General features: G+C 39.4%; 1 protein-coding gene across 6 annotated transcripts; it reads left to right on the top strand.

Moving 5' to 3' along the window:
- Positions 1–148: 148 nt before the first annotated feature.
- Positions 149–27,661, top strand: LOC307130775 (uncharacterized protein). 6 transcript variants are annotated; one of them, XR_013817087.1, is made up of 40 exons: positions 149–238; positions 335–484; positions 768–871; positions 980–1,182; positions 1,622–1,842; positions 2,408–2,554; positions 2,634–2,798; positions 3,205–3,356; positions 3,442–3,610; positions 3,691–3,799; positions 4,714–4,853; positions 5,016–5,141; positions 5,308–5,487; positions 6,603–6,827; positions 6,919–7,045; positions 7,274–7,473; positions 7,566–7,778; positions 8,300–8,445; positions 8,525–8,652; positions 10,228–10,375; positions 10,511–10,643; positions 10,801–10,950; positions 12,367–12,493; positions 12,571–12,782; positions 12,866–13,028; positions 18,917–18,996; positions 19,091–19,251; positions 19,361–19,451; positions 19,546–19,697; positions 22,825–22,891; positions 22,974–23,153; positions 23,383–23,703; positions 24,199–24,302; positions 24,377–24,483; positions 24,680–24,759; positions 24,846–24,880; positions 24,974–25,105; positions 25,223–25,505; positions 27,430–27,537; positions 27,618–27,661. XR_013817087.1 is itself a non-coding variant. In XM_079823952.1 (39 exons), the coding sequence occupies exons 1-38, from the start codon at positions 181–183 to the stop codon at positions 25,484–25,486; spliced, it is 5,670 nt and encodes a 1,889-aa protein (XP_079680078.1). In that variant the 5' UTR covers positions 149–180; the 3' UTR covers positions 25,487–25,505; positions 27,430–27,655. The 6 variants fall into 6 exon arrangements, 4 of the variants coding, with proteins under 4 accessions (XP_079680078.1, XP_079680079.1, XP_079680080.1 ...); XM_079823952.1 differs by having other exon boundaries at positions 27,430–27,655; XM_079823953.1 differs by having other exon boundaries at positions 24,974–25,099; positions 27,430–27,655.

The following is a 27,661-nucleotide window of genomic DNA, read 5'->3' on the forward strand; positions in this document are numbered from 1 at the left end:
CCACGTGTCATATGTTATTATTGTCTAAATGTATTGTGCTCTGTAGGTGAATGTTCTGCAGGCTACTTCTGTGACTGGGGCTCCAGCAGTCCTGAGCAGAGTCTCTGTCCTGCTGGTTTCTATTGCCCCGCAGGCACACACAAGCCCCTGGCCTGCACTGCAGGCACTTTCAGTTTTGTCATGGGCAACAGCCACAGAGAAAACTGCGAGCCATGTCCATTAGGCTACTACTGTCAGGGTGCGTTATTATTTCTATCTACAAGAGAATCAGTTTAAAACCGTCTCTGTGCTCTTATAAATCTATTACAATAGATCCTATTGCATTACAATGCAGGAGAAGCAGTATCAGAGCCTCTTCAATGTCCACCAGGACATTTCTGCCCCATGGGCACATCACAGGGAACTCAGTTCCCCTGCCCTCCAGGAACAGTGCAGCCGCAGTCTGGGACAGCCAGTATGGAGGATTGTCTACCGTGTCCTGCAGGTCAGACTAAAAATACCTGAAAATAACGAGACGTATTGCACAAATACACTACTGTTCAAAAGTTTGGGGGAAAGAAATTATACTTTTATTCAGCAAGGATACATTAAATTGATCAAAAGTGACAGTAAAGACATTTTAATATTACAAAAAGATTTTTTTAACATTATAGTGAGCATAAGAGACTTTCAAAATATAAAAAAAAATCTTAACTACGTCAATCTTTTGAACAGTAATGTACAATATGTGGGGAAAATTATCTAATCCATGTAATCTGTCTATCTAGGCATGTTTTGTGCTCGCCATGGTCTTTCGGAGCCTACAGGCCGCTGCCAGGATGGATATCACTGCCCTTCGGGTGCCACGAGCCCTAATGGCACAGGAAACATGGTATATATATATATATATATATATATATATATATATCGGTTCTGTCTCTTGATAGAGACACTGTGTGTTCACAAAGGGTTAAACTCATTTAAAATGTGTGATTTGCAGATTGAATCTACAGGCAACAACATGTGTCCACCTGGTCATTATTGCCCAACTGGTATCGGCTTTCCTCTCCCTTGCCCCGCTGGAACATTCTCCAGCTCCCCAGGGTTAAGTGGGGCAGAGCAGTGCCAGCCGTGCCCTCCTGGGTACTTCTGTGAGCAGACTGCTATGATCCATCCATCAGAGGCAACTCTCTGTGATGCTGGGTAATTATATCTATGCGTTTCAGGAGCTAAACACAGTCATCTGACAACTGTACACCCACACCCACTTGAGCTGAGCCAACCGGGTGCACTCATGCATTGCTAATGGATCTTAATGGCATGATTTCAGATGTTAAAGATTTATTGTCCATTACTGAGATGCACTGTAACTATTATTGATATTTTCTGTTACTGAAATGTTACGTAAAGTGCAAATGAGACAGAAAATGGCTTTGAAAAGATAACTTATCAAAACGACTATGTGGATCCAGTTTCTATCCAGTTGTGGTCAGTAATGAAAACAGATATAGTGAAGTGCTTTTGCGATTGCCTCGATGGAGGATGGTTATACATTGGGCATCCAAAACCTGGCATATGATTATGAAATAATGATTTTCTTTTGGAATATAGTTTGAAACGGCCTTATTTTTTCCCCTCACAGATATGTGTGTTTGAACGGCAGTCGTAGTGCTCGACCAGTAGATGGACTACAGGGTTATATTTGTCCGAGCGGACATAGTTGCCCAATTGGAGCTCCAATGGAAGTGCCATGTGAGCCTGGAACATACAGCAGTGCTCCTGGCGCCGCCCACTGTCTCTCATGCCCAGCTGGCACTATGTGTCCTTCCCCTGGCACACAGGAACCTTCTGCATGTCCCATTGGTGAGTCCATCCCAGTGCTGCAATTATTATGATGGATCATGAGTAATTAATTATGTTTTTTAATAATAATTTAAAAAAAGTAATTAATCATTTTCAGCATCATTTTCAGCAATGATTCAGCATCATTTTCATTTATATCCTGCACTTGCTGCTATTGCACTTCTGGTTAGACCTAAACTGCATTTCGTTGCCTTGTACTTGTACTTGTGTAATGACAATAAAGTTGAATCTAATCTAATCTAATCTAATCTAATCTAATCTAATCTAATCTAATCTAATCTAATCTAATCTAATCTAATCTAATCATTACTCAAGTCTTCAGTGTCACATGATCCTATCAGAAATGTATATTTTTTGTGGAAACTGTATTACATTTTTTTCTCCAAAATTCTTTATTATAATAAAAAGTTCAAAAGAACAGCATTTACTTGAAATAGAAATCTTTTGTAACATTACTTATGTTATTTTTGATCAATTTAATACATCCTTACCGAATAAAAGTATTTATTATGTATTTATCTATTATGTTTGTTCACAGTCTCCTGTCTTTTCTGTGTTGCATAAGGTCACTTTTGCCCTGTTGGCACTGCTGCAGCTTTACCATGCCCTGTGGGCACACTGGGACAGGTTACAAGGGCTCAGTCAGAGGCTTCCTGTGTGCCCTGCCCTACCGGCCTCTACTGCAGTTCACCTGGAACATCACAACCACAGGGTCTGATAGTGATATCATCCCATACTTTAGTTTTGGTCAGTGACTGTATCATATGTACTAATTGTTGTTTTGTTTGTAGGCCAGTGCCAGCAGGGTTATTTCTGTCAAGGAGGGTCTCCAAATCCTGCACCTCTGAATATGAGTGGCTACCTCCGGAATGGCCCCTGCCCACAGGGTCACTTTTGCCCTTCTGGAACCCTAACGCCTCTGCCCTGCCCAGCAGGCAGCATTCGTGACCTCACCGGTGTGTACAGACTGACACATTTATTTTTATATAATTTATAAAACATTTAGAGCCTCTGAGGAAACATGTTAAAGCGGTTCAAAGGGCAGTTATTATACGCATACAAAAACCACCAGCATTTAGATGCATATGAATAATTTAACATGGTGAGCGCAATAGAGCATCAAAATAAATGAGCTCTCAAAAACAATAGGCTGTGTAGCTTAAAGCAATGGTGCACAAATAATATTGCACAGATTCAGCTTTTGTTGCTCTTATAAATGCACTCTAGCAATATACTTTTTCAAATTAATCACATTTATCTAAATGTTGCCCTTCACATATTCTCTGAAACCATTTGCACATTAATATTTTATTGACTAATATACAGTGTTTATAATACAACCATTTATTGACCTGCTCACAGGGGGTTACTCCATAGAAAGCTGTCTTCCTTGCCCAGCAGGGCATTATTGTGCTAGTGATGGCCTGAATGCTCCAACTGGGCCCTGTGCTGCTGGCTTTTACTGCCCCGTTGATTTCTCCTCTACCACCCCACATGCCTTCCTCTGCCCCAAGGTCCGTTTAGCCTCCTTCTCACTCTACTAACTCTATCATTTTAATTTGAGCCTAGCAGCCTGACTGACAGGTTTTGCACTATCAGGGCCATTACTGTCCCTTGGGTTCACCCCTGGCCTTGCCCTGCCCCACGGGACAGTACCAACCGAATCCGGGCTCGGATAACTGCATCCCCTGCCGTCCAGGCTATTACTGCGAGGAAGCAATTATTGGAGACCCCCGGCCTTGCCCGCCACATTCGTACTGCCCTGCAGGTAATCCGTAACCCATGCTTCTGTAACTCTCTGTGGTGTCATTAGTACATTTACTTTATCCAATTCTGCTTTAATTGTAGCCACAATGGTTCCCCAGCCCTGTCCCAATGGCACATACACCCCACCTGAGGTCGGGGGTCTACAGGAGGAGAGAGAGTGTTTGCCGTGTCCACCAGGAAAGTTCTGCAAGTACGTCTACAGATCATTTATAAGGGCGTTTCTATTAGAAAATAAACTTAAAGCACACTTTACACTCTCTCACTAGTTTATTTGTCCAGCAACAGTTTGGGGTTGGTAACATTTCTTAAAATGGTTTTGAAGTTTTTTATGCTCATCAAGACTGTATTAATTCATTCAAAAAACAGTAAAAACATTAATATGGTGAAATATTGTTACAATTTAATAACTGTTTTCTATTTTGATATTGGGGCAAGCAGGACAGGTCTGAGAGTTGTTAGAACGAGCGTTAATGAGCGTCACCTGGACGCCGGCCACACCTGTCTCAAGTGCCACGTTTGGTGGTTATAGTTCATGCAGCAGTCGTCCTTGATGGGCTGCCACTTTATTCTGGTTTTGTTGTTTGTTTATTTTTTTAATTAAAGATACATTGATTGTTTGCCAGTTCCCGCCTCCTTTGCTGAACTTGAACATTGTTACAGTGGATCGGGTGGAAGGAGGAACGTGCTATCAAAGAGCCCTCGCCGATGTGGGAAATATGCAATGTCATCGAGCATGGGCTGAGCAGAGTCTGCCGCCACTGAGGCACATTAACACTTGCGCCACCAGCCTTGCTCCATTCCCACGGCTCTTGACCCCACACTGCTTCCACAAATATCTTTTAAAATGTATTTAAATTGATGGCAAAGCTGAATTTTCAGCAGCCAATACATTACAGTTTTCAGTGTCACATGAACCTCCAGAAATCATTCTAATATGCTGATTTGGATCTCAAGAAAATGTTTTTATTATCAATGTTGAAAACAGTTGTGCTGCTTAATATCTTACTGACCCCAAACTTTTGAGCAATTGTGTAATTTGTGTACATACACCCATTTTCATTTTCTGAAAAATTGTGAGTTTTTGTTGTTTTGATTATTCCTCAGGGCTGGACAGGTCAAAGGTCTATGTGCTGCTGGTTTTTTGTGCATCTCTGGCAGTTCAGAGTACACCCCTCAGGCTGCTTTCCATCTCAGCAGAGACCAGTGTGAGTGGGGAGTGCAGTGTGCTGGACCATGTCCTGCTGGTACGTTATTCAGTTTCCTCTAAACCCTTCCATGAATCCGGTAAATAGACTTGATATGATAAGTGATCAAGAATCTATTTTATATGATTATAAATCTGAAATATATTTAATATGTTTGTGTTCAGAGTGTGTGTTTACTCTTGTTGCTGTTTAATTGGACAGGCTTTTATTGCCCTGAAGGCTCTGAGGAACCTTTATCTTGTCCTGCCAACACTATAAGAGAAACTCCTGGAGCAAGTGCTATACGTGACTGTCTGATTTGTCCTCCAAGACACTGGTGCCAAGAGGGTACGTCAGTTATGCTATGTGTAAATATGTCCGATTACCTGACAGATGTCCATGTAGTAGTGTATACTTAGTATATACTTATATATAGTAGTTTTACAAGTCTTGCTACATCCATTGGAATTAAAAAATAAGTTAAAAAATCCTTTTGCTTTCTGCCCTCTTATAGGTGATCCCATCCCATGCTTGTGTCCACCAGGCTATTACTGTGATGGCATAGTTGATTATGAGTCTGAGGGGCGGCCCGGGCCCAGACAATGTCCCCTGTTCACATACAGACCCACATCTGGGGCAGGGAGCAAGGGAGACTGTCTCACCTGCCCACCTGGCACGTTTTGTAACTCCACAGGTCCGGCATACCATATATAACATAAATAGAAAACAGTTACATTTTAAATTGTAATATAATTTTACAATATTACTATTTTGCTGTGTTTTTTACAGATTTTTTTACTGTTCTGATACCAAACTGTAAACCAGAGGTGGACAGTAATGAAGTACATTTACTTGAGTACTGCACTTAAGTACACTTTTTGAGTATCTGTACTTTACTGAAGTATTATTTTTTAGGGAAACTTTTACTTTAACTTCACTACATTTGAAAGACAAATATTGTACTTTTTACTCCACTACATTTCTATAAAGGCCCTCGAAGTCAAAAGTCGTTTCTGTAGCAGCTTTACAAGTCAGTGGATGAAAAGTTTTTTTTTTTTTTTTTGCAAAATGTAAATGTCTGGGAGAAAGAGAAGCATTGACATATGGATGAATCTGAAAAAGCATGATGAAAGAGTTCAGTTCAGCTTGTTTTTTGTGCCTCTGAGATGCCAGAGCTCGAGTACTGAATAGAGCTTTCTTTTGTGTTTTTTTCGCACTTAAACAGACCAATACACACAAAATGTCAAAATTTTCATTTTGGAAAGTATTCACGTAAACAAAGTTTATTATGTCTTAAGTGAACGTAAACAGTTGGGGGAATATCGGATGTGTATCAGTGTGTAGGATTTGTGCATTCTGCCTTAAAGTGACAGCAGCTTTGTAAAAAGCTTTGTAACTTAAGTATTTAAATTAGTTCAAGGTGGTCGTATGGAGCATCACTGACTGGCTTAAACCACCATGGCATAGCGTGCATTTATACAACAATGCAACAATAATAAAACAATGCATTGACATAAAAAAGGAAATTTACTTTTGATACTTAAGTACTTTTAAAAGCAAGTACTTCTGTACTTTTACTTAAGTAAAAATAGTTTTTAACAACTTTCACTTGTAACAGAGTAATATTTGACCAGTAGTACTTTTACTTTCACTCGAGTAATGGAGTTGTGTACTTTGTCCACCTCTGTATATAACATACCATATCTAATCATATATCCTTGTATAACCACTTCATTTCATGTTTAAAAAGTTTGTCTAGATTATCGTTTTGTTCCTCTCATCAGTAAACTATATTAACTGTCTCTACAGGGCTCACTGATTTCTCAAGCTTCCTTTGCCCACCGGGTCATTGGTGCAGTGGGACAGGATTCCCAGTGTCTTGCCCTGCAGGCACCATGAGGGCACAGGTCGGGGGAGCCGCTGTCAGCCAGTGTGAGCTTTGCCCTCCTGGAACCTACTGCCCAGACCCTCGCACCACAGGCCAGCCTAATACAGCTGGCATCCCATGCAGAGCTTCTTATCAATGTCCTGCAGGTAGGTGCAATTTCGGCATCATTCATATTTACAAATGCACTAAAAAGTTCATATAAGGCATATTATAACTGTAAAGTTATCCATCATACAGGCTCAGTGACAGAGATCCCTTGCAGAGCTGGTTCATACTGTAGACCCCAAACAGGAGAGCCCACACCGTGTCCTGCAGGATACTACTGTCCTGAAGGATCTCACACCTACAGCTCACCGCAGCAAGTGTAAGCATTAACCAACTAGGGATGTACAATATATCGGTACCATATCGGTTATCAGTGATATTAGACATTTTGGATATTTAATTGTGATGCTCCTTTCCTCTATTTTTACATTTAAATTATGTTTGCTGTCATGTAATGCTCATTTAAAGTTAATCTTTAAAACCACTAGTAATTCATTAAGACTGTTACGTGTAAACGTGATTAAAACAAAATGATCTCTTTTTGCAGATGTACTTTTCCACATTACTGCCCAGCCAATAGCTCTGTCATGCTGTCCTGTCCAGACGGCTGGATGCCACTGAACACCAGTGGGCTGAGGAAGTCTCAGGAGAACAGCTGTGTGCTGTGTGGGGCTGGCACCTATCGGCCTAGTTGGTCCCCACACCTCCAGTGCCTCCTCTGCCCTCCAGGACATCACTGCCCTCCGGGTCAGCACTAAAGAACTCCCATATTAATCAAACAAACTAACAATAACAGCACTGATTGATTATGTTAACTAATTTAATGATCCGTTTACTAGGCTCACACCATTATAGTGATCGATCCTGTCCAGTAGGGTATGTTTGTCCACAAGGCAGCTCTGAGCCTGTTCCCTGCCCGCCTGGATCATATGGAAACCGCACTAGTGCAGAATCACTTGAGGAATGTCACAAATGCCCACCAGGCACCTTCAATCACTTGCACGCCCAGAGAGCCTGTTTCCCCTGTGGGAGTTCGTCCACCTCAGATGCAGGTCAGACGGTGTTATATTTTCTCAAGCCTCAGGGGACATTCATTCTGAATGTGTTTTTGCCTCAAAAAACGCAGACGCAGGATAGTGGAAAAAATTTACTGATGCAATACTGAGGTAAATGTGCAACTTTCTGAGGTAAATGTAACATTATGTGACATGACGTTTACAAGCTGTTTTACTGAAGTTGTGGTTGAATCACATAATTACATGAGGCATGATACATTTCAATAAATTGAATAAATTTAAAGATCTTGGCTCATCAAAATTAAAATCGATTAAGAACGAAAAATCAGTATTGTCAAACCAGTCCAGTGTCCAAACATGTTTACCTGCTGTAGCTAAAAAAAACTGTATCTAGAGACATGTTTTTTTTTTAAGTCTATCTAGTGCATGTTTACGTAGAAAACCAATTAAAAAGTAGCACAGTGGAAAGCAAAAACATGTTCTGAGTGAATGGGCCTTTATACTTTTAAAAAAACAACTGAGACCATGTAATGTATTTATTTTGATTCTTTTTATAGGGGCGTCCTCTTGTACCTGCATAGGCAAAAACCGTGCATTTCAGCACTCGGATGGGTCATGCTTGTGTAAGACCAGTTTTGTCTTTTACAATCAGTTGGACTTAAAAAGCTCCACTGCAGACAGTGAACTGGACTGTCAGCCTGAGGTGAGATGTGTACTTTAGCTCTATGTCTCTTTCATATAACTGTGTGATAAGACAGTAAGGAGCTCTTCGTTCTGTGAAGGTGAAGAAGCGCTGTTGGGCAGGTCAAGTGAGGCTGGCCTCTACGCTGGAATGTGTCATCCCATCCACCTACTCCTGCAATGTTACGTGTGGACCTCAGGGAGGGACTTTGGATGTTGGGATGGGCATGTAAGTTCCCATGATGCACATACTGTTACAATGAGGTCTTCTGTGTATTATTATGTTAACACTTTTACTTTGCGATAATTTTGTTAAATACTACATACTACTAAATACTACATACGCTAACATTCAAAAGTTTGAGGTCAGTACTTTAAAAGTAAAATAAAAGTAATACTTTTATTCAGCATGGATGCATTAAATTAATCAGAATTAAATGTTTACAAAAGATTTATATTTTAAATAAAAGCTGTTCGTTTGAACTTTTTATTCATCAAAGAATCCTAAAAATGTTTTATCACAGTTTCCCTAAAAATATTAAGCAACACAACTGTTTTTAACATTGATAATAATAAAAATGTTTCTTGAGCAGCAAAGCAGCATATTAGAATGATTTCTGAAGGATCATGTGACACTGAAGACTGGAGTAATGATATTTAGCTTTGCCATCACAGGAATACATTTAACATACATTTAAAATATATATATATAAATATATAAAGAAAATAGATAATTTAATTTTCTAATAATATTTATTTTTACTGTATTTATGTAAATACAGTAAATAAATGCTTCCTTGCTGACTTCATTACCAACCCCAAACTTTTGAACGGTAGTGTACATTAATATTTTTAACAGTTGTGTAAATTAACAATGTATTATGATCAAAAATAAAAAATGAACAACGACCAATAGTATATTTGCCAAATTACTTTGCATACATTTTATATGCTGTAAAAAAGTTAAAGGTGAACTATGTAAGATTTTTGCAGTAAAATATCCAAAAACCACTAGGCCAGTGTTATATATTTTGTTCAGTTGAGTACTTCGAATATCCCAAATGTTTCCAACTATTTGTAAATCGTGAGAAATTGCTATTTTAACCAAGGAACCGGGACATGTGAGCTATGCGTTTGAGGGAGTTGCCTGTCGATTGCGTCATATCTGCGTTACCCTCGGTTTCCGGTTTTATTTAGCAGAAACGCTGTACTCTCACTACAGTGTGAAGAAGTTTCATAGCAGCCGCCGAGCGAACATCAAAACTTCCTTTTCAACACACTCAGATATATCTAATACGATAAACAGAGTTGCGTTATCTCATACTCATGACTGGAAAAGAGGAAGTGGCGCCGGCGACCGTGTCATAATAAAAGTCCCACCGGCGACTATGCCTATCTATCCTGACTCTTTTCCACCGGCTGTGAGGTGAAGACTACATGTCCCAAGATTCTGCGCTCAAACGTGGCGTCATCAAACTACGCCTTTGTTTTGAACAAGCGACCTCTAGTGGACGGAAAAGTTATATAGTGTAGCTTTAATGCATTAACTAATGTTAACAACTTTATTGTAAGTGTATAATTTCTTATTCTCTGTAATACTTGATTCTGATTGGTACATGCATATTTGATGATTGTCACTGATAACCAATATTATATGCTGTGCTAGTTCCATGCCTCCTCCAAGCAGAAACATTTACAGTCAGCTGGTCATTAACGCAAAATAAAGAAGACATTATCCCTTGCCTGATGTGCCGCCCTTCATTAAAACTTCAGCATGAGAAGTTGATGTGATGTTTTTCTGCAGTTGTCACTGTGAGAGGTACGTGTCAGCGGAGGAGCTGTGTAACTCTTCATGCGTGTCCGCACTGCCGGTGCTCTCTGGCATGCTGGATACAGAGGGACAGCTGCTGTTGAGGATTAAAGCCACAGATGAAAGCAAAACATGGAGCAGGGTGAGTTATAGACCTCAACTGTTTGTTTTTGAAAGAGGATTCATTATTATGCATCAGTTGTTATACTAATAGAAGAGCCTTTGCTTAGTGATGTGAACTCATCCTCAATATAACTTGGTTTCATTCCTCACTCAGAATATGATAAATGTACTAGGACCTGATGTTCATGTCAAGAACATTGGAAGGATCCACTTTGTCCAGTTTGCTCCCGAGGGAGTGTTTGGTTGGATTTTAAAAGACTTCGTGCTCATTAACACTTTAATGTCCGGTAAGCTGACGGTGCTTTTGCTCATCACAGTGTTTATCTGACCTACTGACTCAAACATTTTGAACAAGTCCAACCCAAACTTACTGATAAACTTGTTTGTCTTTCATTATGATGGTCCAGAACATAAAACTTTAATGGTCGTGGTATTTACTTTCAGAACCAGTTGAAATTCTGGACAGAGATTACAGGAGGAAAAGACATGCAGATCAGAATGAGGTTTCAGCGCCTCTTCCACGTATTCCAAATCCCATAGCATGTCTGTCCCCAAATGACATGCTCATCTTTCAGCTCACAATCAACCAGACTGGTATGGCTTTGGTAAAAAGTGGTAACCTGTAATTTTTACCTTAAAGGGATAGTTTACCCAAAAAATATCTTGTCTCTTCCAAGCTGTATAATGGCAGTGCCCAAAAGTGCATCTATCCATCATTAAAGTAATCCATTCGGATTCAGGGGGTAAATAAAAGCCTTCTGAAGGGAAGCAATGCATTTTTGTAAGATAAATACAAAATACATATTTAAAACTTTATTAACTAAAATAACTGGCTTCCGACAGATGGCTTACGCAAGTTGACTTACACAAACGAGTAACCCTTGGTGCGATGTATGAACTCTTTCACTGTAAATCAATGCATACGGCCGTCTGTTGGAAGCTAGTTATGGTGCAGGATGTAGGAGTAGCGTAAGCTTTGGCGCCTCTAACGGTTCAAACAAATAGGGCTGGGCAACAAACTCAAGCTCCTCTTCTCTTATATCTTATAATCCTCCAACATTTCTCTTTAAAAATTCTCGTTTTACACTTCATGACCGGTGTTTTATTTTGCATTTTGTTTTGCAACGCTTCCGCATTAGTCAATGCGTCAGGTCAGGGGTTACTCTTTCACTGTAAATCAATGCATACGGCCGTCTGTTGGAAGCTAGTTATGTTAGTTTATAAAGTTTTAAATATGGATATGGAGCCGTATGGATTACTTCAATGATGGATGGATGCACTTTTTTGGGCTTCAAAATCTCGTCCTCCATTCACTGCCATTATAAAGCTTGGAAAAGCCAGGACAATTTTTGATATAACTCAGATTGTATTTGTCTGAAAGAAGAAAGTAATATACACCTAGGATGGCTTGAGGGTGAGTAAATCATGGTATAATTTTCGTTTTTGAAAATGAAAACTATACCTTTTAAGGAGCTTTTTCTACCTGATTTGACCCATAAAACAAAACAAAAATGAATTTAAGTTGATTTAGCAATATTAAATAATGTTTTTGACTTCAATAAAACCAGTTAAAGGTGCACTATATTGGATAATTTTTCCCCGACCCCTCAAGCTTGACACTCACATGGGTAGCCAGACACAAAACAAAAACTAGCGAATTGACAGTGGAAAGTAATGAGCCTTAGTTTGCTGTGTTTTTTTTTAGGTCGGGTAGACCCAGTTTGTTTGCCGGTGTCCATCACTGTGTTTTACGCCAATACTGGCAACACGGGGTGTCGAAATACTATTGGATAAAATGGCAGGGGGCGTAATCACACGGAACGCACAAGTAGAATAACGGGCTGTAACATTGTTTTTCAGAGAAACAAGTATTTAAACTAAATCTCTGCAAACATATCATGGTATCTTATGCTTTAGTACAGTCAAAAAAACATAGAGCATCTTTAATTTAGATGTTATCATTTTAGATTAAAAAAAAATATGTGTGTGCATGTCATTCTGTCAATTTAGACCGCCACCACAGTCACTTCCCAGTTTACCAGAAGGACCACTTGTTCAGCAGTAACCCTGGCTGGGATTTTGGGCCCTTTAGACGTCTGCAGCATCTCGTCATACACACACAGCTAAATTCCAGCAGGTAAAACTAGATAGATAAATCACATCTAGTTTTCAACAAAGATCTGCATCTGATTTTCATGTGATTTGTCTTATTAGATTTGCGCATGTGTTCATTGAGCCGGGAAAGTATGTGTTCCTGGATAACGCAGTGCCGGACTGGAGCCTGATAGTAGTCGTGAGTGAGCAAGGCTCTGAGTGCAACCCCACCACAGCCTCGATCCAGCCCACGACCCCCACACAGCTAGTGCGACATGGGATTGTCAAACAACACAGCTTAAACCTGCTTCCAGACTGGGGACTCATCATAGGTGAACCAAGAGGAGCTTAGGGTGCATTTGAAATAGAAAGTTGCACTTTCAGGAATGCTTAACATATTGCTATTTCTCCATAGGGATCTTGTCTCTGCTGCTGTTGTTGATAATAGTGTTGACAGCCTCTGCTCTTGTCTTGAGGCCTAATCGGTCCAACCTTATCGCGCAAGGGAGGCCAAAGCCCAAGTGGCGCAGCTTGGGTGAACCCAGTGTTCCTATTGAATATGTTTACAATACAGACGGGTAAGTCAACTGCTTATTGCTCAGGTTTCTTGGTGTTTGTTACAAGCATGTTAACTAGAACGTGCAGGAATATTAAGGATGCACCAGTATTTAAATTTTGATAACACTAAAATCTATTGAAATGCTACAAGTTCGTTTACATTATGAAAATAGATATGAATTTTGAGATTTGCAAAAGATTGCATTTAACATTCTTATAAAGATTAACATTTAAAGGGGCTAAATGTACTGTAAGAAGTTTCATATTAATCTCTTTTTTATTGACAATGTGTGAACAGCTAGCGATAAAACTCAAAAAAGACCTTCCCTGACTTGGCTGTCTATGAAAGACTGTAGACTGATTTTTATGTGAATAACTCATTTTTACCAGGAAAATCAAAAGGATGTGACGTTTTACGCGTGCTCCCGCGAGCTCTTCTAAGCTTATACAATGTTCAGGATAATGCCAAAATAGATATTCTGTATTGTAATGTCACTGTGTCATGCAAGGAAAAGGAATTAATTCAAACTATAATTTCATATAGCCAGATCTATATAGTCTCAAATATACTTTAAAATCAAACTATCCTAACAGAGTAATTTTAATTACCTCATCTGTCGACATGAATCTGGTGATTTGTAGAGTTGGTGCAGATATATCCACAGTGAAGAGATGCTTTCTTAACTGATACTTTCTCACCGCTGTCATTTTTGTTGCACATATTTCGGGGCATTGAATCACGTAGACAAGTGCAAGCACGAGCAGTTCACTTAATGGCCACAGGTTGCACTAATAACAAGGTTTCTGAAATCTACATATAGACCCTACATATAGTGAGCATTGAATAATGGCAAATGTAATGTAAAATGTGAGAAATAAACTAAATATAAAATATACAATTAAATATAAAATTTTGACCAATATACACTACTGAAATGACTGGGAAAAAAGTGTCCCAATCAACCTGAATTCACCCTATACTCTTTGAAATCATAATTGCATTGCATTATGTTGTTGAGGATCTCCTCAATCGCACCAGCATGTCTTCCACTGAGGACTCAGAGGTGGACTCGTCCATCACCCGGGCTGAAATCATCGAGGTAGTTAAAAAGCTCCTCGGTGGCAAGGCAACAGGGGTGGATGAGATCCGCCCTGAGTACCTCAAGTTAGAGGTCTTCACGGAGCCCCCGAGACCCGTGGACCCGGGACCCGTACGGGTTTGGGTCTATATTTTAAATGATCAGCCGGGTCCGGGTCGGATCCTAATCTATTACTTCGGGTCCCGGGTCTGTTTAACATTGTGTGTAATACCCGAGTCGATCCGGACTCGGAGAACACCTGCCCGTGATCAGAGTCAGTCAGCACTGCTTGTGTGTTTTTTGTAACTTGCAACTTGTAAAATTAGGATAAGAAAAGTGTGAGCCGGGAAATAAGGTTTAAAAAAAAGAAAGAGATTGCTTGTGTTTTTCTTCTCTCTCTCTCTCTCTCTCTCTCTCGCTCGCGCTCGCTCTCAGCCGTTGCAAGCGCACGGTAATAATGGATAACTTCATGAGTGATGTGCGAAAAAATCTAAAAAACAACGAATATAAAGAAGTTAAACCCACGGGCACCTCTTCTGTCTGGGCATCCTTCATGCATATTGTGGACAAACATGAGAAAAAAGTACGAGCTGTCAAGTATTAGCCTACGTGTGACGCACTGTTGAAGTTTGATTTGAACTTATATTTAAATAATATATTTCAAATCAGCAACACAATCTCAGGTGAACTGTCACATAAATGTTTTCTATGACTTCAAATTGCGTAAAAAAGCTAATATTTCAGGTTGCTCCAGCTAACGCGCATGTGCAGTCTCAAGCGCGTGTCGTGTTTCTATGGCAACCCGAGCTTCCGCTGTGATTGACTTTAATAATAATATGAATGAACCGTCTTATTTAATCTTAAAGTTTTGGTGAACAGACTCGGCTCACAGAGATGATAGCAAATAAATAATGCTGACGTCAGCGGCCACAGAACGAGCAATCGTTATTATAGTTCAAAAAGGCAAACAGTCAAAGTCGAAATGCAAATCTGCAAAGACGCATTTGTCATCCGTCACCGTGACATAAAGTGGACTTTTAAAGCTGAAATGATGAGTGAATTAAGCACGCTTGGAATAACAAGAGAGGAATAACATGGATTTAACTTTTTGGCAAGGATGTAATGCATCACAATAAAGTAATGTTACAAGGAAGGGAGACGACGGCTAACGTTATAGGTAAGACAAAAAGTTATATTTTTCGCAACTTGTTTATTGACTTGTTAATAGCAGTTTATTATAGACTATGTGACAATCGGGTCCAGTTGGGTCTGTGTCTTCACGCCGGGTTCGGTTCCAGCTTTTAAATAATAGACGGGTCCAGGTCGGTTCCGTTTAGCACATTACGGGTCTCTTCGGGTTCAGGTACTAATTTTTGGACCCGTCTCTGGATGTTCTGGGGCTGTCTTGGCTGACACGCCTCTGCAACATCGCGTGGCAGTCAGGGACAGTGCCTCTGGACTGGCAGACCGGGGTGGTGGTCCCTCTTTTCAAGAAGGGGGACCGGAGAGTGTGTTCCTATTACCGGGGGATCACACTTCTCAGCCTCCCCGGGAAAGTCTATGCCAGGGTACTGGAGAGGAGAATTCAGCCGATAGTGGAACCTCGGATTCAGGAGGAACAGTGTGGTTTTCGTCCTGGTCGTGGAACACTGGACCAGCTCTATACCCTCTCCAGGGTGCTGGGGGGTTCATGGGAGTTTGCCCAACCAGTCCACATGTGTTTTGTGAATTTGGAGAAGGCATTTGACCGTGTTCCTGCTTAGGGCTGTTCGGTCCCTGTACGACCTGAGCAGGAGCTCGGTTTGCATTGCCGGCAGTAAGTCAGACCTGTTTCCGGTGCGTGTTGGACTCCGGCAGGGCTGCCCTTTGTCCATAATTTCATGTTCAAATTCTGTTCATAATTTTTATGGACAGAATTTCTTGGTGCAGCCAAGGGCCGGGGAGCGTCCGGTTTGGGGACCATGCGATTTCGTCACTGCTTTTTGCGGATGACGTTGTCGTGTTGGCCTCCTCAAACGAGGACCTTCAGCGTGCACTGGGACGGTTTGCGGCCAAGTGTGAATCGGCTGGGATGAGAATCGGCACCTCCAAGTCCGAGGCCATGGTTCTCAGTTGGAAAAAGGGTGGATTGCCCACTTCAGGTTGGTGGAGAGTTCCTGCCTCAGGTGGAGGAGTTTAGGTATCTCGGGGTCTTGTTCACGAGTGAGGGAAGGATGGAACGGGAGATTGACAGACGGATCGGTGCAGCTTCTGCAGTAATGCGGTCGATGTACCGGTCTGTCGTGGTAAAGAAGGAGCTGAGCTGTAAGGCGAAGCTCTCGGTTTACCGGTTGATTTACGTTCCTACTCTCACCTATGGTCATGAGCTGTGGGTCATGACCGAAAGGACAAGATCCCGGATACAGGCGGCCGAAATGAGCTTTCTCCGTAGGGTGGCTGGGCGCTCCCTTAGAGATAGGGTGAGGAGCTCAGTCACTCGGGAGGAGCTCAGAGTAGAGCCGTTGCTCCTCCACATCGAGAGGAGCCAGCTGAGGTGGCTCGGGCATCTATATCGGATGCCTCCTGGACACCTTCCCAGGGAGGTGTTCCAGGCACGTCCCACCGGGAGGAGGCCCCGGGAAAGACCTAGGAGACGCTGGAGGGATTATGTCTCCCGGCTGGCCTGGGAACGCCTCAGGGTTCCCCCGGAAGAGCTGGAGAAAGTGGCTAGGACGAGAGAAGTCTGGGCGTCTCTGCTTAGACTGTTGCCCCCGCGACCCGGCCCCGGATAACCGGAAGATAATGAATGAATGAATGTTTTAAATCCCAAATATTTTTTCTTATAACATTCATCATTACCAATTATTCAGTTATTTGTATTTACTGAATACTGAATTGTGTTCAGTTTCACAATATTAAGTTTTTTTTTAGCATTAGACTTCTTTCAAAAACATTAAAAATAGTAGTCAAATCTTTTGATAATTTAAAATATAATAGGCCTTTGTAATGTGCCTTTGTTGACTTTATTCTAAATAAACTACAACAAAATATATTTATTTTGTCCTGTTGCTTATCTCTCTGTCACATACCTGAGGCTCATTCTTTATGCAGCTCATTATTCATGGACGTTCACGCCTCTTTGCATATGGCCTTTGTAAAGAAAAAGTGTCTTACAAAATGTAAATGAATATATTGTTTTATGTGAATGAGTAGGCTCAATGATTCTCACATCAGTTTGAAGCAAAAACTCTAGGCAACAACACCTATTAGTCAAAAGTCTTGTGGACACATATCTATTGTGTGTTTTGAGACCTTCATTCTGAGACTTATATTTTTTGTCTTTTCAAAAACCACGCATAAACGTTGTTCTCTCAAAAATACAAGAATGCACATACACATTTCTCTCATATTATGGTAGCCCAGTTTGTGCTGAACACTTTTGCCATTTAATGTGTTTATAAGCAACTGAAAAAAGCACAAATGTCAGAACATGTAAAAACTTCTAAAGTGCCCCAAAACAGCTCAAACTCCAGAGGGTTAAAGGGTAACTTCAGTGATTTAGCATTAAGCTTTGTATTTAAACTGGGTTATTTATGCAGTAGAAATGTGAAATTATTTTTGAATTTGGTGCCTTCTAGACTGAGAAAAGACAGAAAATGTATTTTTGTCTCATGTGGATGAAAGACAACAACTCCCAGAATGCACTTGCCTCGCTACCCAACGAGGCCGTGAGGAATGAAATCTGACACTGCTGCGTCTGTGCCGTGACTTTCGTTGGGCTCACTCACACTTTATTGAAAAGACACGTTCAGTTTTTAATTGTAGTGTTTATTCTCTAACTGAACGAAATTATTGTATTACTATGAAGATCAAAACGACGGTGTACGGATTGTACACCGTCGTTTTGATCTTCATAGTAATACAATCATTTGTATTACTGAACGTGTCTTTTCAATAAAGTGTGAGTGAGCCCAACGAAAGTCACGGCACAGACGCAGCAGTGTCAGATTTCATTCCTCACGAAGAGCTGAGCAGAGCTGAGGTAACGTTAAACGCCAGTCTGGCCCGTTTTCAGATCGCATATGGAAGCTAAACTATCACAGGAATTCATTGAAAAGTTGAAACACTCACTTTACTCTGCACCGCGCTCCGTTATTATGATTGTCCGTGCGGCTGTCTGTGTCTTACATTCTGTGCGTGAGATCTCTCCCATATGGGCGGGTTGATAACACGCGGAACAGCGCCTTCTAGTGGCTGTAGTCTTTGCCTCTGGCCAGAAAAAAAATCCTCAGATGATGCAAAATGACGATTTTTTCCAGAAATAAAATGCATAATTCTCTCGTCTCAGGGGGATATGAGGGGGGAAAGTACCATAATTTTAATATATTACCGGGTTTCTACTGATACAAAGCCTAATGCTAAATCACTGAAGTTACCCTTTAAAGTTTGAGGTCAGTAAGATTTTTTTCTTCTTGAAAGTCTCTTGTCTTTATTTGATCAGAAATACAGTAAAACCAGTAATATTCTGAAAAATATTATTATATTTTAATATATTTTATTATGTAATTTATTCCCGTGACGGTAAAGCTGAATTTTCTTCAGTGTCACATGATCCTCCAGAAATCATTCTAGTATGCTGATTTGCTGCTCCAAAAAAAATTTCATTATCAATGTTGAAAAGTTGTACTGCTTAATGTCTTTTATCCGTGATACATTAGCAGACCTCAATACAATTCATATTGTACATTATATTGTGATGCCTAAATTCACTTGCAGCATTTAAAACGATCAATACCATACTGAGCACATGGTTCAATTTTGAGTGTGCTTTATGCCGTGTTGTGTTGTAGTTTGGACGGCTCTGAGCCTCTAGGTCTGAGAGGGGTGGGAGAGGGAGCAGAATCAGAGGAACTTGCTCTTTGCAAAGGAGGTAAAACAATCTTGAGATGTCTGACAACTGGCAAATATACAAACACTCTTCTGGTGAATTGTGTCAAATCACTTATTGAACCAAACATGTGAAGGTTTCAGAACTACACTAATGGAGTTGGAGGAGTTCAATGTGAAAACACTGTATGACAAGTTAGAGGATCAGAATTTACATCTGGCATCCCAGCTGGCAAAGCATCGCAAAGACACACAGGAGTTTTACAGGAACATGTGCCAGCATATTGATGCTTTAAGGGTAAGACAGAAACAAAGTCAACTGAAGATAAGAAATACATTCAAATCAAAACAAAAAAGATAACACAATCAGTCTATATAACTAATCAGCTTTTGCATCTTGTATTTAGGACACACTAGAAAATCTGGAACCCTCAAAACTGAACCAGTTGAAAAAAATACTAGACAATGAAGCGCTGATGAAAAAAGAAACTTCTCATGGTGAGACAGCAGTTTGCTTTAACTTGAACACCTTACATGTGTATCTGCATTCTTAACAGCCACAGGTCAATGAATGTATTTGTCTTTGCACCAGAGCCGTGGATGGGGCTGATGGAGGCTGTGCTGAGATCGTTGGAGGGAGTGCTGTGCAGAATGAATGGGGAGGTCTGGCAGCAACAGGACAGCACAGCTATAAATAGCCACAGAGACACCAGAGAGAGTGAACTTCCCACCAGATACATTCAGGTTACTTATTTAAACTAATTAAAACAACACAGAGTCAATATATAAGCTATGGATGTATAAAAAAGCTGTAATGATTTTAGGGATATTAGAGTGGCAGATGACCCAAAAATGAAAATTCTGTCATTATGTACTCACCCTTGAGACAAATGTTGTTCTTCGAATATGATGCTCATTTATCATTTTACTATCAGATCACGTTTCATCATAAAATTCATAAAAAATGAATTTCTTTTGGGCAGTGTTGTTTTTGTTTATTGAAATAAAGCTGAAATATGAATTTTAGATGAAAAACATAATACATATGATAGTATATAAATAATGCTAAAATAGTATTGCTTTTGAGTTGTCTTTTTTTATGTTTCTTTAGTTTACATAACCAGTTTGAACGATTCATTCACAAATGGCCCATGTCAATGTGTTCATAAAACCCCAAAATGACCCCCAACCCCTTGATCTGTTCTTTCTGAGCAGTTTCATTGTCAACAAACTACAGTGAGTAATAGTCTCATGAAACAGTCAGTAATACCATAAAACAATGAATTTCAATGAATATGATTCAGTGAAAAATAGTGAATAATTGTCACATTTCCTTTTGTTGTTTGATTAAGATTAAATGACACAGACAGCAGCAGGTTTAGGCTGCTGTCACTTTAAGATAGGGTGACCACCATCATACAAACCAAATGTGGGATGATTACTAAGTTTGTGTGGGAGAATGTGAGGCATGTTACAACACTAAAACATAACCTGAAACTGTCTTTATTTTACATTTCATTTAAATTCAACATCACTGAGCCCAAAGGCAGCAGGCATCATGCAGATAACTTTTTGAAACAGTTCTGACAAAGTCCAACTAAAATCCAACAAAATAAATAATAAACAAACATAAAATGGTAACACTTTACATTAAGGTTCCCTTCGTAAAGGGTTCATAAAGGTGTTTTTAAATGACTAATAACTAATTTATAAATGCTTTATAAATCATTGATAAGCAGTTATAACTGCATGACTAAAAAGGGTGACATTAACGCAATGCCTGCCAAATAGTGAGCCATTTTTAACTCGCATGTTATAAATGCTTAATAAATGTATTTAATCTCTTGTTTAACTCAACCATTTATTAATGAGTTACAAACATTAATAACCTGTGAAAGTGAACCTTAATGTAAAGTGAAAACATGTGAACCATTTATTAATGAGTTGCATGATTCACATGTGTTCACTTTACATCAAGGTTAATGTTTGTAACTCATTAATAAATGGTTCACATATTTACACTAAGGTTCACAAATCACTAATATTGGAATTAAAATATGAATTATGAATATCTCAACAAGTTATTGGGATCGTTTTTCCCCCTCCAAAATAACGTTTGATAATTTCATTTTGATAAACAAGAAACTGATAGGCATAATGAGCTTTTTGTGGAATATCATGGGAGTAACTTTTGGCAAGGAACAGTCATTGAGATATTAATGAGAACCACAAATACAACACCCTTCAGTCTCACTATGATAGTCTATTTTTGCTGCATCATGAAATAAAACAGGAATCTGGTTTTGAGTTAAATAAGTGTGAATAAATACATTTATTAAGCATTTATAATGTGAGTTAAAAATGGCTCACTATTTGGCAAGCATTGCATTAAAGTCATCCTTTTTATTCATGAGGTTATAACTGCGTATCAACAATTTATAATGCATTTGTAAATTAGTTATTAGTCACTTAAAAACACCTTTATGAACCCTTTACAAAGGGAACCTTAATGTAAAGTGTTACCCATAAAACATATTAATTTATATACAGACTTATCTATTTGTTTTCTGACAGGGAACACATGGAACGAATCACCACTCTAGATTTTGATTGACAGCCGTCACAACCTACTAGTGACCGTGTTTACTCCTTTCTTTTCAACCATTGGATAGGATTTAAAAAGCGTCTGTTGTATTTCTGTTACTTCTGACGAAGCGCTGTTAAATATAGGTGAAAAACGAAGCCGCATAAATAAAATGCTTTCTTAAAAAGGCAAAAGAACGCATGCATGTTTTCTTAATATGATCATTAAAAATCAACAGACTGATGAAAATGCGGGACATTTTCTCAATATGCGACATGCGGGACAAGGGGTGAAAATGCTGTGCGGTACAACGCAAAGCGGGTCGGGTGGTCACCCTACTTTAAAGCTACACTGTGTGATATTTTCCCCCATCTAGTGGTGAAAAGGTATATGACCATCCAGTGAATATCAGTTTCTCTTCCTCTCAATTCCGATTTCGTTTTAACTCTTACGGTGGCCGATTTAGTCCAAGATTAATATGGCTTCCAGTTTGACCTCGTCCATATTCGACACGGTGCCATCGAGTGTTAAAACGCGAAAGGCGAAGCTTGAATTCACGGGTATGTCCCTCTTTGGCTGATGTACTTTCAAGATGGAGGGGCAACATGGCGACCGGCATTCAAACCCATTACCGTATGTATTTTCAATGGCATATTATGAACTTACGAGAATACTTTATTACTTGAAAGAAGTAAATATAAATTAATGAGCACATATATTTTTGAAAGAACTAATTGTTTTTAGCTAAGAATAAACTAAAAAAGTTACACAGTGTAGCTTTAAGAGCAAATGCTAATCTAATATACTGACAATCATTCGATTACTTTCCCAACTGTTTATGTTCACTTAAGACATAACCTACTAACTCGCCAAGAAAATAACCTGAAAACTCGCCAAGACAGGCATGCTAACATGTATTTGTCCATATCCTATACTTGTCTGTGTTCTGTTCCATCTCGGAGCATGTGCACAGAAAGCCGCCTTGGGAACAGTGTCTCTTTTGTTGGAAGCTAAAATTAAAACAGAAACTATCGCATCCCTAGTCATTAAATTATCTTTGAGAGCAAGGGGGCCCCCTGGTGGTTCGGGGGCCCTATGCAACTTGCATACTTTGCGTATAGGGAGGACCGCCACTGAATCTGATCTGAACGCAAGCTTACAGCTTTTGTGTCCCACAGAGAAAAGAAAGTCATACAGGTTTGGAACAACACAAGAATAAGTAAATAGAGACAGAATGTTAATTTCTGGGTGAACTATGCCAATAAGTATTTCTTTATCATTTTACAGTTTTCCCCTGCAGACATGTCAGAGTTTAAAGTGGGTGCTGATACAGAGGCAGCTTTCTCAGATCCAGGTTCGACCTTGATAAAAACCAGTTTGCAACCTTTCACCCCAGGGCTGCTGCTGTGCTAAAAGTACATGCTCTCATCTGTCAGGTCAACAGCAGAGCACCATCCCCTGTGTGAGTGAAGAGGAACTGGCCAAGTTTGTGTCTCTGACGCCTCTCTCCAAAACACTGCAGGAGATAAAGGAATCTCTCCAGACTCTTGCCCAAACGCCCAAGACAGAGGACGGTCAGTACACATATGTGCTCTTGGATTCAGTATTCAATCCTGGTCAGTGGGTTAAAATAGAAATGCACTTTGAATAGGCTTTTCATGTTAATGAGCCAATTAAAGTAATAATATTGCTATATAACAAAACAATTTTAAAAAGTACAAATATAAAATATGTTCTATTTTATATAAATATACATAAAAATGATGTCTGTAATGTGTGCAATGTAAGATCTCCTGATCTTTTCAGAGTTCTGTAATGATCTACATCTGCTTTCTTCTCCTTCAGTAATTATCAGCCCAACGGAGAGTGAACCATCGCACCTGATCCCTGTTGCCCTTGACAACCTTTCCCCCAAGAATTTCGCAGTCTTCCTGTTTGGCTGCCATGTTCTGCGTCTGTTGAACAGAGCTTGTGACTTCCCTCCTGTCATGCTGCTGTTGGCCAGGACGGTGCCAGTCTCGCACTGTGATAACCTGCTGGCCTATTGCCATAAAGACTTCTATTATGACGCAGCCAATCAAATTCTGTACATCCTAGAGAAGCAGCTTCAAAATGCTGGCCAGTTCATCTCCATTCTCTTGCACTCTATGGCCTACATAACCTCAGGTAAGAGAAATTGCCCTAAACTTCCACAAAGAGTTGTTTGCTCTAGTACTTTTGTCACCTTTGTCACCAAAATTCTTGACAGTCTGACTGGAGGACATTAAAAACATACTAGATAAACACTACCGTTCAAAAGCTCACCAAGGTTGCATTTATTTGATCAAAAATACAGTAATATTGTGAGATGTTTAATTTAATGCATCCTTGGTGAATAAAAGTATGTTTCTTTAAAAAAAATATGACTGACCTCAAACTTTTGAACAGTAGTGAAAAAATAATAAATGATACTATGTCACAAAATAAGACAATTAAAATATATAGCTAAACAATAGCTAAACAAAAAATAATAATATAAAATATTTTTCAAAAATCTGAAATGCTTGTTAATAATTTTTTTAAAAGCGTAGATAGAGATTTAAGTTATCACATTTCAGGAACATCTGCAATGTATTCCAAACATATATGGAGTGTCAAAATTCAAAGTTAAAATTTTCACAGGTTCAAAATCTCTCGACTTCATAAAAGCCTTCCACTTGGCCATATCAGCATTAAGCATGCAGTTGTTTCATCACTCTTTCACTGAAGACCAGAGGAAAGGAAAGGTAAGGCACCTGTTTGAAATATATATATGAAATCCAGGAAGAGCTATTATATTATACATTTTTCCCCATGTTAGATGGATGAGGAAAACACACCGGAGGCCTTTGGAACATTAGTAGAGAACTTCTTCAGTGTAAAAATACCTATTGAAACCCATTTTGCACCGCACCTGCTGGCAGAGAGGTTTGTATCAAATCTAAGGTGTATTTGACTTTAAGAAGTTGGCATAATAAAAGCTCCGCAAAATCAAGGTGTCATCAAGCTACGCATTTGTTTTGAATAAGCGACCTCTAGCGGCGAAACATTACATATCGTGGCTTTAAAACATTAACATATTAACTCACAGAACATATTAACTCAGTTCCTCGATTGATTTTAGACTTCAAGTTTATAAATACTTCAAGTTGGAACAGCTCCTCCAGGAACTAAAACCAACTCTGAAAGACAGACATGGAGATGGTGAGGGATTACTTGTTTTATTGCACCTATAGCAAATAACTGGGCAATGGGTACCATTTTTAGGTATTTTGTGTATATTGTTGCAGGACAAGGGCAACCTGGCCTAAAGACTCAAGTCCCAGTGAGTGAATGCACTTTTACATCTGATTTTTTATTTATTTAGAAGAGTGTACAGCTGTGGAGATGTACCCTTTTCCATCTACCTGTGCTTCAGGTGCTGTGTGTGGAGAGAGAAATAAACAGACTTAATGAAGTTTACCAGCAGCTCTCCTCTGAACTCCACAGGGCAATACATAGCCCACCGGAGAAGAAAGAGTCCGAGTTTGACAAACCGCTACAGGTAACAGTGAGTAGACACCCCTACAACCCCCACAATGTGGGAGGGAGTGCCAAATGCATTTACATTGTAGAATGTATTTCTCACTCCTTCTGTCTGTGTCTCTCACACTCCCCATGCTTGCAGGAGCAACAGATAATGCTGGAGCTGCAGAAGTGTTCGGTGGATCAGAGGCTGAAGGAGATGAGAGACAGACTTTCTAAACTGAGACCTAATGAAGACAGAGCAGCTCACAGCACAGTGCTCGCTCAGAAAGACAGCCAGACGCCCAAACGCAAACCAGACAGAACCGGACCAGAGAAACAGACACCTGCCGCAGGGAAGTCCAGCAACAAGAAAAAGCAGAGCAAGCGCTTGGACAAAGATGAGGAAAAGCGTGTGACTGCATGAGGAATAATATTTGAAAAAGGTCATTACTATTATTTAAATTTGATAAAAAATAATCTATCCTTGCCATTGCTATATAATGGCAAGGATATTACTAATATATTACTAATATAACAAGTTACCAGTGACAATCACTTTGTCTGTCCACAATGAATATGAAACGTTTGTGACAGTCAGTCAGAACATATTTAATGTTTAATGTACAGGAGCAGGGCAAGCTGGCACAGAAACCGAAACCAAAATGTCCTCTCACTTGTGATTTGTAGATGCCATGGCTGCTTATGACAAAAGCATACAAGAAGGAGATATAGGGCTTGGAGAGGGAGATGTGAGATGTGTGTGTGTTCAGCGCCTCTCTTCATTAATAACGAAGCTGTGAGTTTAATTACTTCAAAATAGCGTTGCTGAGAAATAAAATGTAGCGATTCAGTAGTGAAGCTATTTTATTACTAAAAGTCGCAGGGCAGCGTTGATAAGTTTCTCTGCTCCTGAATGTTTCTGTGTGTGTGCAGCATAATCTCCGCTCTCTGTGTGCGAGTGATGTATGTGTGTGTGTGTGCGCTTCATTCAAAACAGGGCATTAATATAGAATAGTGATTAAACTGACTTGACACTACCTGCGCATTAAACGGTTTTACTGCACACCTTCCGGCTAGTCAGAATCGGGTATTCAGACAGACCATTGTATGATACAATTTTAATATGTTTTATAATGTAATGTATTCCTGTGATGCAAAGCTGAATTTTCAGCATCATTACTCCAGTCTTCATTGTCACACGATCCTTCAGAAAATAATTTTAATATGCTGATTTACGAAACATTTCTTATTATTATCAAAGTTGAAAACAGTTGTGCTGCCTAATATTTTTGTGGATAACATGAAAAAAGTTTTTTTTCATGATTCTTTATTTATTAATAGAAAACTGTTTTAAAGTAGAAATCATTTGTAACGATGTAAATGTTTTTACTATCACTTTTGATCAGTTTAATCTTTAATTCATCCTTGCTGAATAAAATTATTAATTTCTAAGTGTTTTTAAATGTATTAATTTTAATTTTTTGAATAAAATACTAAGTTTAGGTTGTTTCAATACATTTATGCTAAACGAGTCGATCCAAGAAACATGGAAAATGTTACTAATTAAACATACTATCTTCTGAGCAGTAATATGTGACATGTGTCATATTGCATATGCTTCATCTCTGCTTTTCCAGTCAGTAATCTAACAGTTCATGCGTGCTCATGCTCTGAGCCAGGCTAAACTCTATTCCTCTGGGGGGGAACAGACTATGAACGGATTGGGAGGGGAGAGCAGTAGCTATCATCACCCGCTATCAGTGTTACAACTCTCTGTCCTTCAGCTGATACGCTCAAGAAACTTCCATTGGCTGTTTGCCGTCAGCCTTTATCACTTAGATTAAACAAAGAGTGTATCCACGCGGCACGCAGGGCAGACTTTCCACTTAACATACCTGTCAGCCTCAGTGTACTGCTACTGAAGTAGATGCAGTGATTGCAAGGCCTTCGTACATATTATTATTCTCACATTCAAACTTTATTTTATGGATGTTTAAATGTATTTCTAGATGTGCCATTCATTTTTAGTGTTCAACTTTATACTTTTGAGAAACTTAGTATTTAAAGTTTTAAAATCCTCTATTGAGACTTTTTTTACAGTACAATAATAGTAATAGTAATTGTTGTTTTTTATATTAATATTAGTTGTAGTGGTAGCAACAACAACACTTATCACTACAACTAATATTAACAACAGCAATAATTGTTGTAAACTGTTATTTGTGCATATCAACCTTAATATCAATAACAAAAACTTAAACACTATTCTTTAGTTGCTTGGCAAGCGCTGTATTTTTTTCATGAAATACAAATGTAGTTGCTTTTACTCTTGTTCCGAGTGTTTAATATACATTTATTAATGAACAGGTTGTCATGCTGTATTTCTGGAGGAGGTAGCTGTGATCATGCCTATTTCTGTCCTGGCTCTCGTCATTACAAACGGACAGCTGCAATACCTGAGAGGACTTCACTTGAGTAATGAACTCCTAGTCAGTTCTCAAAGCTTATTATAGGAACCACTGTTTTATTTGCAGAAATATTGTTCTCTGTTATAGGGCTGAAGATCCATTGATATGTCCATTAAGTGACCATCCTGCTG

Source organism: Gobio gobio (genome assembly GCF_949357685.1).
Source record: "Gobio gobio genome assembly, chromosome: 8".
NCBI classification, from domain to species: domain Eukaryota; kingdom Metazoa; phylum Chordata; class Actinopteri; order Cypriniformes; family Gobionidae; genus Gobio; species Gobio gobio.

What these genes read in the sequence shown, in the direction of transcription:
- LOC307130775 (XM_079823952.1), top strand. Translation starts at nt 181, where the DNA reads ATGGGCAACAGCCACAGAGAAAACTGCGAGCCATGTCCATTAGGCTAC. An exon ending in ATGCCTTCCTCTGCCCCAAG is followed by an intron (nt 3,357 to 3,441) that starts GTCCGTTTAGCC and finishes TTGCACTATCAG; the next exon opens with GGCCATTACTGTCCCTTGGG. An exon ending in GCTCACAATCAACCAGACTG is followed by an intron (nt 10,951 to 12,366) that starts GTATGGCTTTGG and finishes CTGTCAATTTAG; the next exon opens with ACCGCCACCACAGTCACTTC.